Raw genomic sequence first — 13,538 nt, 5'->3', positions numbered from 1 at the left:
AATTCTATAACCACAGATTTTAAAATCAATCCTTTGCAATGGTTTGAAAGATAAAAACAACTCTGAAGACTTGTTTAAACGTGAAGTTTTTGACATTATTTGGCACATCAAAGAAAAATGCTGATAACCCTGACTTCTTTCTGACAGATGGACAATATTTTGAACATTCCCAGCAATTCTTGACAGGGTGATTTAGACAATCTGACCAACGAAAAGTACACATACATTGCTAAACATTTCTTTCAGGTCTGGTGCAGGGTTGGTCCACGAAGCAACAGCATCGCAAAAGAAAATGAAGTCCTGAAAGAAAAGAAAATTCTACAAGGAAGGCAAAACATAAAGCAATTCTGACAAAAGCTACACGTTGTTTTTACGTTTTTTTAGCCTAAATTTCATTTTACCCTTTACTTTATTTTGATTTCAGCCTCAAAGTATTTAAGTTGCTATGCGTTATCAGAGTGTCTACTCAAAAGTTGAGCCCGATTTCTTGATTGACCCTAGATGTTTTCTAACCTGAAAGGAGTCTTTTAAATTTTTTAGAGTCTCATCGCCACTCTGTGCCTAGCAGTTAAAAGTGACTATAATCTTATCTGCTGTTCCTTGAAATCCTGATTTACATAAAGTAAAAACGTACAGTGAATCACCAGGACACGCTAAAATAACAGCAAAAAAAAAAATTTCTTTCAAAGTTGAAGTTAATTTTTGACACGATAACTTACTTGGACGACACCACCCGGGTTACAACTTATCAACGCGCATATCCCACGAAATGCGGAATCTTTCTCGTCGTTATCACGAATGTTTCTTAAAGAAGTACACCTGAAAAAAGTTCATTAAAAATAATGTGGTCACACGCATTAGCTTAAAAGACTATAGTACTAAAGGGAAATGTTTAGACTAACCATGGACGTATGAATTGTGATAACTGTGGCGCTACATCTGACGAGCAAACTAAACCAATTCTTCCAATCGTGATAGCTACAAGAAAACATTCCTCTTTTTTAAAACAAAAACAAAAAACAACAACAAAGTCTCACTTCTTGCAACAACCAAATCACAGGATTATAATGGATACCATACAAGAGTCATAGGTTGCACTAATATCCGCTATCACTTAAACGATGGTTTCAGGACCCAGTACTCAAATGACCCTCCTTCCAACTAAGCGCACATTCTTTTAAGAAGAATTGCATCCAGTGCTCAAAGCACTTTACTCGAAAACTAATAACAGTGACAAAAGATACTGTTATTGCGTTCAGATCTCAAAGTTAAGTGAATATGGTTGTCATGTCAACATATTAAGCTTTCGCAACTGGTGCAAAACATCTACGCCGAAAAATCCGGGGCCCATAATCGCACAAATAAGAGGAACTACAGCTTATGCTAATGCTAGAGTGCAAGGATAGAGAAAATTTATTTTTAACTGTTCTTTTTTCCCCATAAATCTCAGGACTTAAATTAGCACAAACACGAGTAACGGAGTCTAAATTTAGAAGAAATAAATGAAAATTAAAGCTTTATTTAGATAGGGAATGTGCTAATACATAGAGCATTACAATAACACTGATATATATATCAAATGCATGGGGAAACAAGGACTTGAGAAATGCAGTATTAATACTGATCACCCTGTACGTCACTCTTACGATCGCTGAAAGAAAAAACACTGTTGAAAGCATACACGCGACTCGTTCTCACCTGTGTTTTCCAGTAGCGTTTTTGGAGTTTTGGGTCGGTTTATTATTCCAATTAGTTGAGATAATACAACTGGAATGAATTCCTTCATGTCTGCTCCTAGAATATTCAAACAGCACATTCAGACTCTTTGAAAACACTATCCTTGACTGACTATGTACTAGGCTAAACTACCAAAAAGAGACAGCTTATTTTCGGCTTAGGCAGGGCATACACGCAAAAACTAGCCTTCGGGTTGCTTTAAAGGTCATATTGAAAGAAGCCACGCATGCTCGTTTTTTTTTTCACAACACACTTCTTAAAATTTCCTTTTGTAGGTATGTACAATATTTGATTTATTGTTTCTTAAAATAGTTTCTTTTTTCTGAATACTTTTCTTATCTTTTCTATGACAACAAACAATTAGAAAGATAATCATTAAACCGCTGGATTATTATTCCTTTAAAGAAAAGTGATTACAGAAAACTTTGCACAGGAAACTTTTCTGTCTAGATTCTTTTCGTGGAGTATATATATATATTAATTTCACCTAGAATATTATTTCCTTTTCAACCTGGTATAAACAATGTTGTCTATGACGTTTTCATTACTAACATTTGGAAATAACAGTAAAGATAACATGAACAGAGAATTAACATTTTCTTAGAACTTTAACAACAGATAGCGTACCCAGCATGACAGAGATTTCTCCGATAGCCCACGTTGCGTTGTTGCACACAGATATGAATTCCGGATTCAAGTTCTGACCGAGTATAGGAATGATTTCTCTAATGGCAGGTTTGACATGTTGGAAGCAAGCTTTTGTAAGATCTCCCAGCAAAGCAAACGAACTTTGACGGACTTCTAAGCCAGGATCCTGCAACAGAAAAAAACAACAAAATTACGCAAATGTATTTCTATAAAAAATAAGGCATTAAAATTACCATGTTTTTTTTTTGAAAATATTATTTCGTAAATAAGATGTAGCTGCATGAAAACACTTAAGATACAACATGCAGACGACAGATTTGCCATGGAAATTTAACACAGAAAAAAGTATTTTACACTAAAAAAAAAGAAAAGAAGTCTTGCCATTGCAATGGTATAAGTCCAGGGAATGGTATTGGTCCAGGGAATGGTATAAGTCCAGGGAATGGTATAAGTCCAATGAATAGTATAAGTCCAGGGAATGGTATAAGTCCAGGGAATGGTATAAGTCCAGGGAATGGTATAAGTCCAGGGAATGGTATAAGTCCAATGAATAGTATAAGTCCAGGGAATGGTATAAGTTCAGGGAATGGTATAAGTCCAGGGAATGGTATAAGTCCAATGAATAGTATAAGTCCAGGGAATGGTATAAGTCCAGGGAATGGTATAAGTCCAGGGAATGGTATAAGTATAGGGAATGGTATAAGTCCAGGGAATGGTATAAGTCCAGGAAATGGTATAAGTCCAGGGAATGGTATAAGTCCAGGGAATGGTATAAGTCCAGGGAATGATATAAGTCAAGGAAAAAGATGATAAAAACAACAGAAACAGCTCATCACATCAACACGAGTGCATACTGCAAAACATATGCCAATTAGGTAAAGAGACAGTCGCCAAAACTAAGTAAGAACTTTACAAAACTCATGATTTTTCCATGACATTATTACAAAAAGGTGCATTCCACGACTTTTGACTGACTTTTTGAATTTTTTGACTTGTGACCACCCTGGATAATTTTAAAATATTTTCACTGTTCCAAATTCCTAAGACGATCTAAGTGTTTTAAAAAAGTGTTGACGTGTTTTCTTTAATTAACACACTAACCTGCATGCATTGGAAAAGAAGCGCCATGATGTTACTTCGCGCTACAAAATGTTCAATCTGTTCTTCTAAACCCTCTGCCAGACCGCTTAACAAATCCAATGCTACAACCATAAAGTCTTTATCGGGGATTTCGAATTGACCAGGATTCATCTGAGCAGCCTGTTGGAAAACAGTAAAACGTTAAACCTACTAAATCATGACAAAATATATCTCATCAATATTTTAATCAAAAATATCCAATAGCTACAACCCTCCACATAATTAGTGAGACAAACCTCCCTCTCCACTGTTTTTAGTGGTGTTGCTGTTAATTTTTGGCTAGCTAGGCTCATGGCATGACTGTTACAAGTTCTTATGCATCACAATATTGACTGAAGGGGGGAGGGGGGGACTGTTTATAATTTAATTCAATTTTGTAGAGAAAACCTAGTTGTCTCACTTAGTTTTGTGGAGGGTTGTAGATTCGTTAATAAAATTATTTTATTTCGTCAAGCGAGCCCTTTCCTTTAATCTTAGAGCAATGACACTTCATCAAATAAATTGTATAGAATAACAGTATACGACAATTCAAAGAGAACAAAAACAAACTCCATAACATTATTTTATTTGTTTAAGATCAAAGTGTCAGTTACATTCTAGCAAGCAGTGCTTGTTTTTGCACCTACAGCTGTAACATAAAATACAGTATTGCAGCTGAACACATTTAGAAGATTTTACACTCGGGTATGGAGACTTTTATAAAATAAAATAAAATTTATCAGGTCCACAACTTACATAGCACTGAGCCAGCGTCTGTTCAACCAACGACACGCAGCGGTTATATACAGGTTCAGCATAAGGTAAAAACCCTGACTGCAGGGCAGTTGCTACAGAGGAAAGACATTCTAGTAGAGGAAACAAATCTTTATCTTCATCTTTTAGTTGGTTCCACTTTGCGATTAATGGCGGCATTAGCATGTTGATGTACTCCGGCTTGTTCAAATGCGGTCCAACTGAATCTGCTAGTGTTCCAATCGCATCGTAAAGGATGAGCAGGTTTTTGTGCTAAACAAAAGAACATGCATCAAATTTGACTTTAAGGAATAATTAAAAAAAAAATTTACATTATGGAAAACAATTTTTTGAAAAATTTACACTATATTGGGAGAGCTATTTTGTTTGTACTTGCTTTTGACAAAATTTTAAGTTTCAACTTTGTCAGATCCGATCAATGTTTAAACCCCTTTTAAATGGATAACTAAAATAAAATGTTATTGGGTAAAAATAAAACTTAAAATATTTAAATTACTTGATACAACTTAATATAAATGCACAAAGTTTAATTTAATAATATACAAGCCAATTCGTACACCAAGTTTGCTAGGAAATACTGACAAACTAAAAAAAATAAAATATTTTGCCAACCTGGTATTTACCAAAGGCAAATACTAGTGTTTCGAGAATGAAGCCAAGATATGGAACAAGCTCTGTGCAAGCTTCCTCTTCCAATGTGGCAAATGCACTAAAATCATATATAAAAAATTGCGTGTGATTTACATAATAAAATACCCTGATTTCTCCCTAAATTGTCCGGAACACTCGCCTGAAAATTGTCACATATATAATACATTTCTTTGAATCAGTTATTTTTTTTATAAAACATCCTGGACATTTTGAATACCTACCCCTTTCCACCTTTTTCAACACTCTTTACAAAATTTTTGATGTTTACGAAATCTAACTTGGAGATAATTTGAATAATTGCAGGGAAGTTTAAAAAAGTAACTATATAACGCTGCAAAGATTGTAGCGTTATGAACTACCTTGTGGGCAAAAATTAACATTTTAAAAAGTATTTTGAATTTACTGTGTAAATTAATATGTTAATTGTTTACTAGTGTTAATTTTAACAGCAGTAATTGTAACTTCTACAGATCACAAAATTTGTTAAAGCAGACATGCTAGGGTAATACCAACCTTTAATGAGTATGTTTAATGCTTGTTGTATAAGACTGTGCTGGATGACAAGGAACATAAATAAAGTTTACTGTTTTTCCTTACATTTTAATTTTTTACATGGTTAAAAAGAGTTTTGTTTTATTGTCGTCTCTTGTCAGATCACCACACTTCCTCCTTACATTACTAGACGCCAGCCGCATTAATTTAAGCCACATTAATTCAAACATCATTAATTTAACAAGTGTTAATTTAACTGGTGTTAATTCTTGAAATAGATAAACTATTAATTTCATTAAGTGCTTTTTTAAAAACGTTGATTTCGTAAAGATGGAATGGAAACTTGGGCTAAGAAAATTGAAGTTGTATTATAAATCACTAGTTGATAAGGCCCGTGGAAAAATCCACTTAGGCAGAATAATAAAAAAATAGGTAGCAGTGTAGGAACAAAAAAAAGTTGGTGAAATTTGTTTATTCGTTTCCTGTAATGTGCAGAGCTTGAAACGCTAATGAGAAAAATGTATAGGATAATGTGCTATTTACCAACGGTTAAGGAGATATAAAGGTTTAAAAATTTTGCTGACGTCAGCAAAGCCCCTCCCAAAAGTACAAAAATATTTTTTTTTAGAAATTTGTATACCCATTGCCTTCATCATATAGATCTTGAAACGCTGATCAAGAAAATGTATAGCATCATGTACTTTTGACAAACAGTTGCAGAGATATTAGGGTTTAAAGGTTTTTGATGACGTCATCAACCCGTCTATTCCAAAACGGATTTGGGGAACCAGGAATGGGAAAATTACCCAAATTGGTCCTAGGTGGTCCTAGTTACCAACGAGGTGAAAAATCATTGACATCACCACCTGGTTTCCAAGTTATTTGACCTCAAAGTTTTAAGTGCACTGTAATGGTTTTATTAACTTAATATAAGATATGGATGGTAAAATAGTGTTATTGACGTCGAGCCGTAACGTCATAAAATTTAACATTTGAGACATCAGTTTTTCGGCTACATCAAAGGAAAATGAACACATCCACTTTGCCTGTTACAGACACACACACAGTCTCCGTAATATTATAGAGATTTTAAAACTTTTACATTGCATACCTACAAGCAGCTTCTTGGACTCTTTTATTTTTATCCAGAATTCTTTTTAATAACTCTGTCATCAGTTTTTGTAAATATAACTCATGAGGTTGATTGACAATCCAATGTGAATACCGACTCAATGTCCAACAGGTTATAGACCGAACAAGTGCCTAAAAAAACATTTTCTGCAAATTAATAAATACCTTTGGAGGAACTCATTATTGTATTATTATTTTAATTAATACTACAAGAATGGTTTAAAAAAAAATGTAAAAAAATCAGATTGACACTATTCAACATAGTGCATGTTGAACTAATCCAAAGAAATGAAATGTTTTAGTCATTTCAACGAAATAGCATTATGAATGTATTTGTGGTTAACAGAAAACAAAGTACCTTTTTATCTCCCAATGATGTGATCAGAAATGGAACTAATTCTGGAAGGTGAGGGTTAATACCACCTACGCAGCCTGGAAGTAACATTTATATTGATTAGTCAATCTAGCCTTCCAGTATATGAATCATTGAGCTATTCTCAGTCTCAAATGAATACAGTACACTCCCGATAACTCAAACCTCCAAGGGACCAAAAATATAGTTCAAGTTATCAAATGTTCGACCTACCAGGGCATTCAATAACTCGAGCTTTGGCCGATAAGTGAAAATAGTTCGAGTTATTAAAAGTTTTTTTCTTTTCTATTCTATCAAGGAAGTTTTTGTCAACTTTGGAAGAACAATTTATATTATTGAAAGAAAAGTAGTCACTTTTTACTGAGATTGTTTTCATTTTTCCTCTGAAGTTCGAGTTATAGGAAGTTATCAGGGGAATTTCTGTCCAGGGGACAGGAAAAATGGGTCGACTTAACGAATGTTCGAGTTATCAGGGGGTTCGAGTTATCAAGTGATTTTTGTGAGAAAGTATTAGTGAAGGTTCAATGGGAATTCCAAAACAGTTCGAGTTGCTGCAAGTTCGAGTTATTGGGGGTTCGAGTTATCGGGAGTATACTGTGCTTATATTTATATGGATTGTTCACTTTATTTTTTAAAGAGGCATGTCTTTACAATGGCCGAGTAGCAATATATATTGTCTTATGGCCATTTTTCTCAAAAAATAGAGCTTGGTGTCACAACATTCAATTTGTGCTGTCCACCTTCCAACAAGAACGTTAAAAACATACATATAAAAGCTGCACTGTAAAGTAGGTATTCAGACAATTTTTTACATGATTACCACGAAATGCAGGTTCTTTTAAAACTGTCTCAGACGTCAGATAGTATCACGTTTACCATCTAGTAAAATTTTTGTAAAAATAATGAAAAATTAATAGCATAAACACAGGATTCACATATGCTTTTACAGTTACAATCTAAATTTTAGGACTCTGCAGGACACTTTTCTTAACTTTCCGGGACAAAATTCTGAGATTCCAGTATAATCACAGGATAAAATGGCGCACTATGCGAAATTTGTAGAAATAGGAAGACTTAATCTTAAAAATAAATCTTTTGTTTATTCAAGCGCTATTGAAAAAATTTCTTCTGTAAACTGCGCATACTCAGATACAATTCGCCGTCGAGTTTGCCGTTCAATTCGCTTCGTGAAAATCCCCCAAAGCATGGATTCAATGCAGGAGTCTTCAGTAATTCCTACTATATTGTACACTTTCTATATATATATCAGGCCATTCCTTGAGACGAGTGCGATCGCACGCGCAGTTGCCCGCACACTGGTAAAAAAATTTACGAGTGCTTTTTATCGCACTCGTAATTTTTTTCTTTTTCTAAAATATTATAGAATGATGAAAAGGGCTATTAAACCTAAAGTAAAAATTCGCTTTTTTTATGTATATTTAAGTTTTTTGGCATAAAAATAAACAACATAATATTTATCACGGGTTGTCTGTAACAGCGATGTACGGAACAATCTTTTCTAATGTTTATAGAATTTTGTTATCCATTTATATCTCAGCAATCACAGTGTGCATGATAAAATGAATGGCGGCAATAAAAAGGAGATAGTTGCGTGTGTCTAATTAATTGTATTTTATATTTATTTTTGATATTCTCTGTGACAACCTGTTGCTTGAAGGTAGCGAACATAAGAAAAGAAAATTATCATCTATACTATTTATCTATTTATTTTAACATCAATATTTTCAACAGGAATTAATAATTAAGTCCTAGGCACTAGGTTGTGAAATACATGTCAATTAAACCTAAAAATGATACTTGCTATATTGCTCTATTACCAGAAGCAAATCATTTCAATGTGCTCAATGTGATTGCAAAGATATAAATAGATTAGAATTACATTCAACACAAAAGAAAAATGATCTCCAGCATTGTGTTTCAGAGAGAGAGCTCATAACATTAGCAAGCAAAAGAAAGTAAAAGCAATTTCACAACATTTTTTTGAATAGCAGAAAAAAAGATGTTGTGCAATAATTAAAATGTATTTTTATATTTTCACTACCAGGTGGCTGAAGAAAACACCTTCTTGTGGCCCACAAATATAATTGTTCGTACACAAGAAGAGTATGACGTGAAAATTCATCTTTATGCCCTTCAAAAATAAATATTAAAAAAAAAAATTGTTTTATTCATACCCAATGAGAGTGCACAACTCAAAATTTTCCTTTTATATTTCTTTTATTCATATATTTCTTGCAAGACTTAAACCTCATTTCTATACAGCTTAAATAACATATAAGGTTGTGGTAAACAAAAAAAAGTTAAGTGTGAATCACACTTGCAGATATTCACATCGCACTTGTAAATTTTTTCACACACCATAGCACTCGTAATTCTTTTAACGGGTGCTTTTTGTAGCTCTGGCATAGTTTTATTCAAGAAATGGCCTGATATATATATATGCTTTGACCTAACACACTACAAGAATATTACGAGACATTTTGCTACCTTCAGCGATTGCTCCGAGTACAAGTATACCAGATTCTTTTGTTACCCAGTCAGGATGGAACAGAATTTCTTTCAAAATAGGTAGAAGAATCGGAAGCAGTTCATCTTTAAAGACAGTAGCAAGAACATCAAGGGCAGCAGCAGAACACTTTCCTAAAGTTTTTTGTAATAAAAATTAAAATGACTGGCATAGACATTAAGTATATTTTTAAGCACTTTACACTTGGCAGCCTCTTTTAATTCTTTTTTTATCAAAAAATTTTTTTTATAAAATGTGTTATATTTATTTATTATATTATATTTATTTTTATTTTTATTTTGAAATAAAAATTAAAAAATAAATAAAGTTGGATAAAAACAAGGAAAACATTTTTTTCTCTAAAATATTATTTTGGTGTTCTCACGTTTCTTATTCCAAAGTTAAGGAGAAACAAACTTTTGAAATTCATTTATTTTTTAGAACACATCATTTTTAAAAACTAGTTTTTCATGATTTGAAGATATTTTAGAAATACTGAGTGTGTGTCAAAAGAGGGGTATCAGTATCCATAATCCAATAAATAAATAAAAAACAAAATTTGCCAGCATAAGCAAATCATTATCACAAGTTATGATAAACATACGTAAATTCCAGTCAGACAGTGAATCATCATCGCCATCATCTTCATCATCACTATCATCCTAAAATTATTTAATGGAAAAGAAAAAAGTAAACATGAGAAATTATTGTGTCGGGGAAGACATATGTGAGCAACAAGCCTTTAGTTGTTACAAGGGTGGCTGTAAGGTAAGTGCAACCCTAAATACCATGACAACAGAGTTGAAAACTACATCGTCAAAAACACTACTACAAGCACCTTGTTATTTCAATATTTTTGGCAAGGTAACCTATTACAAAATTAGACACTTACTCCTGGATTTGCATCTGGGTTATGACTTTTAGCCTTATGAAACCTAGGCCTGATGTCTTGTTCATTGTCTGGAATTGTTTCATCTTCCTCAACATCACCCTTAAAATTTTATATGATTTACACGTAACAAAATTTAATAATCAAAAGCCATAGTTGAGTAATAAAGTTCATGGGTTAAATAAACAACGTTAGTCACTATTATATTAGCTTTTTCTTTATTTGCTAGATAAACAAAAACAAAACGGTCCTATTTAGGTAATCTTCACCGTTGTTATAGACCACCTCATATTGGTTTTATGTACTGTTAACTAACAAAGTTACAACTTTAGTATAAGAATGAAAGCCAATGTAGTGACTAATTTGGGGTTTTGCAATTAGGAAACTAATTTAAGTAATCTTTTGAACTGAGAACATGCTTCACATCCTTAATTAATACGTCTGTCATGCAAAATGGTACTGAAAGTAGCTAGACACACGCAATGCGGTATAAAAATGACGGTCGCACTTATGTATTTTTTCACAGGCTACAGACTAGTTAGTTTTACCTTTAGTAACATGATATCCATGTTTGAGTACTTCATTCCATTCACCAGGATTGGCACAAGCCTAAATCGGAAAAGTTGATATATATAAAAAAACAAACTATTTTCTTTATTTACTAAAATTAAATTAAGTAAAATTATTAGAAGTAGTATATTAAACCCATTTGTTGCACATGTCTATCCACACAATAACAATAAATACACGTGACTGAAACTGGGCTTCTTGTTCAATTATAATACACAACATTTAATTTCTGAAATTAATATAACAAAATTAGTTGTAGAACTTTTGTTTAAAACTTTTTGAAAATGGCTTAAGACAAAAAAAAATAACCTTGGTAGAAATTGCTGCAAAACTTGTTTGCATATAGGTTGTTCTGCAAGCGCTAACCAAAACTCACACGCCTCCAAAGCAACAGAATCTTCGTTGTCCTGAGTTCTAACCAACATATACTAGAACAATGGTAACATTTAAATAAATATGAGGAATTTACAGCAAAAACAAGAAGGCTTCTTATGTCTGGTGAAGCCATAAAACATCCTTACAGTCAGAAAAGAGCCAATAATTTTTAAAAAAATCGTGATTGTTTAAGATATGTTCATTTAAAAAATGCCATACTTCTACTAAGTTGTTTATATTTGGTATCAGCTGCTCCACTCTCACTTCCAACAACATTACAATAGCTCGGCAAACATTTTTACGAACTTCTGCGTCGTCATCATTTGACAGAGCAAATAAGCCCTAAAAAGAGGTTAATTACACATTATACTGTTAAAAAGGCATTGATTCGATGATGAAACAAGTAAAGGATTTAAACAATAAAAAACTTTTTATTACAAGTTTGCAACAGATGCAACTTACTTCCATGAATTGGTCAATGTTATTCATGAGAACATGACTTCTACAGATTATAAATTGGTTGACGCAAGCCAGAGCATGTGAACTAAAAAAAAGCAAGATTTGAACAATACAAATTCTTATTGAAAAGAAAACAATAAGCATTATCCTGAAAAATATCAATCCCATGCAAGCATATTGATAGAACAGATTTACAATTTCTCAACATAATCAAGAAATGTCTTCCATTCCCGACTTTTTTCAAATAATTTGACAATATATAAAAAATTCCTGGCTTTAAACAGAGTGACACCAAAAACCTACCGTAGTTTTGGACTACTGTGCTTGAAGAAATGGAGAAATTTTGGTATCATAACATTGAGAATTTGATTATTCCCTTCACCATCAAGCTGTCGGGACAAATCTTCGCATATTTTTTGTAATGCTCCAAATGCACCCTAAAAAAAGAGCGATTATATGTAGCAATTATGAATTATTGTTGGTACAATACAGTTAAAAATAATAAAGAAAAACCACTTTCAAGTTGAAAGCTATTTTTTTCTTTTTTTGAGGGCCTTAATTGCCTTGCTTTTTATACAACTTGAAGCTTGGCTTGTCTAAAGGCGATAAGTTGAATCAAACACGTTCTTTGCACAACTAACGTGTGAGTAGACACTTAATCGCCTTAATTTTGTGAAAATGATGTTTAATGGTGAGTGAGGTGATTTAGAAAATATATATTAATATATTTTCTAAATCCTTAATTTTTTTAATTTTTTCATGACCTGGTATTTCAAGATAAAGAACAAAAGAGAATGATAGATAGTCTGGTAAAGCCCCTTTAGCATGCTATAAATATTACATTAGGTTTGCCTTTTCCATTAATTATACATCTTGTAGAGATGTAGCCAGTTAAGGTAGTTTCCAGCCATAAAGCTAACCTAGGCTATGAAGAAAATTAGTCTCACTGGCCTTAATATGACCTTGTCTACTAATGTTTTGATTATTAAGGGCTGCCCATAAAAGAGCAGTAACTTATATTGTACCAGTTCTTCGAATGCACCTTCAGTTTACCATTTACCTGACATTTGCATAACATGAGCCTATTAGCTCGTTACAATTATACATTATTGCTTTATCTATAATATCTAGATCTGACTAAATGCTTAGGCCAAGTTTTGTTGTGAAAATTTCTCACCTTTAATGTTATTGCAATGGGTCTGCTCGTATTTCTTGTATAAGTTAAAAACATTAAGGTCAGGGGAAACCTGGGAGCATGAATATCAAGCGTCTGATGTCTTATCAAACTTAAAAAAATGAGTTGAGACTGTTTTACATTAATAAATAAAAATATGAAAATGGCACTTATGCATTTATTTATTTTTAGATATTAAATAAAATAACACAATCAGAACATTTTTAGGCTGGTATCTCTGTTAGAATTTAACGTACTAAAATTTTGAATATAATAGGCATGTGTCTGAGTATATATTAAATTTGCATCTACAAGGACAAGGCTTAGAGGTCATAATTGATTGATTGATTAACTATTATTTTTACAGGATAGAGCCACTTCAATTTGAAACACTGTTATCAATGTGGGTCCTGTGTTCTGAATGTATACACTAGGTACACAACAGCATTGCCTGCCCAGCCTACCCACAGCTGTTGATACACATGCCCACACTATGAACCAAACCACAGACCTTGTGATTGCGAAGCAAAATCCATAACCACAAGGCCAGACACCATATTATGATGGATTTTGGTTTAACTAAAAATGTTGTGTGTAAGGCCTTTTCCTTTAGGTGCTT

The 13,538-nt window shown here is 32.9% G+C and overlaps 1 protein-coding gene across 1 annotated transcript in view; it reads right to left on the bottom strand.

Annotated features, from left to right (window-relative positions):
- Positions 1–13,538, bottom strand: part of LOC130629579 (transportin-1-like) — a 28,285-nt gene that overhangs the window by 2,272 nt on the left and 12,475 nt on the right. Inside the window, exons 4-21 of the mRNA XM_057442833.1 lie at positions 12,049–12,182; positions 11,749–11,830; positions 11,506–11,628; positions 11,221–11,339; positions 10,890–10,950; positions 10,345–10,443; positions 10,057–10,114; positions 9,434–9,586; positions 6,911–6,984; positions 6,533–6,684; positions 4,891–4,987; positions 4,261–4,530; positions 3,487–3,645; positions 2,365–2,551; positions 1,699–1,794; positions 903–978; positions 720–819; positions 226–300 (exon numbers count right to left, since the gene is read on the bottom strand). Of these exons, the coding sequence (XP_057298816.1) occupies positions 226–300; positions 720–819; positions 903–978; positions 1,699–1,794; positions 2,365–2,551; positions 3,487–3,645; positions 4,261–4,530; positions 4,891–4,987; positions 6,533–6,684; positions 6,911–6,984; positions 9,434–9,586; positions 10,057–10,114; positions 10,345–10,443; positions 10,890–10,950; positions 11,221–11,339; positions 11,506–11,628; positions 11,749–11,830; positions 12,049–12,182 (2,115 nt within the window). The remainder of the gene's footprint in view (positions 1–225; positions 301–719; positions 820–902; positions 979–1,698; positions 1,795–2,364; positions 2,552–3,486; positions 3,646–4,260; positions 4,531–4,890; positions 4,988–6,532; positions 6,685–6,910; positions 6,985–9,433; positions 9,587–10,056; positions 10,115–10,344; positions 10,444–10,889; positions 10,951–11,220; positions 11,340–11,505; positions 11,629–11,748; positions 11,831–12,048; positions 12,183–13,538) is intronic.

Source organism: Hydractinia symbiolongicarpus, chromosome 2 (genome assembly GCF_029227915.1).
Source record: "Hydractinia symbiolongicarpus strain clone_291-10 chromosome 2, HSymV2.1, whole genome shotgun sequence".
In the NCBI taxonomy this organism is placed as follows: Eukaryota; Metazoa; Cnidaria; class Hydrozoa; order Anthoathecata; family Hydractiniidae; genus Hydractinia; species Hydractinia symbiolongicarpus.
Note: the sequence above shows the minus strand (reverse complement) of the source record. Positions and strands in the feature narration are given on the sequence as shown.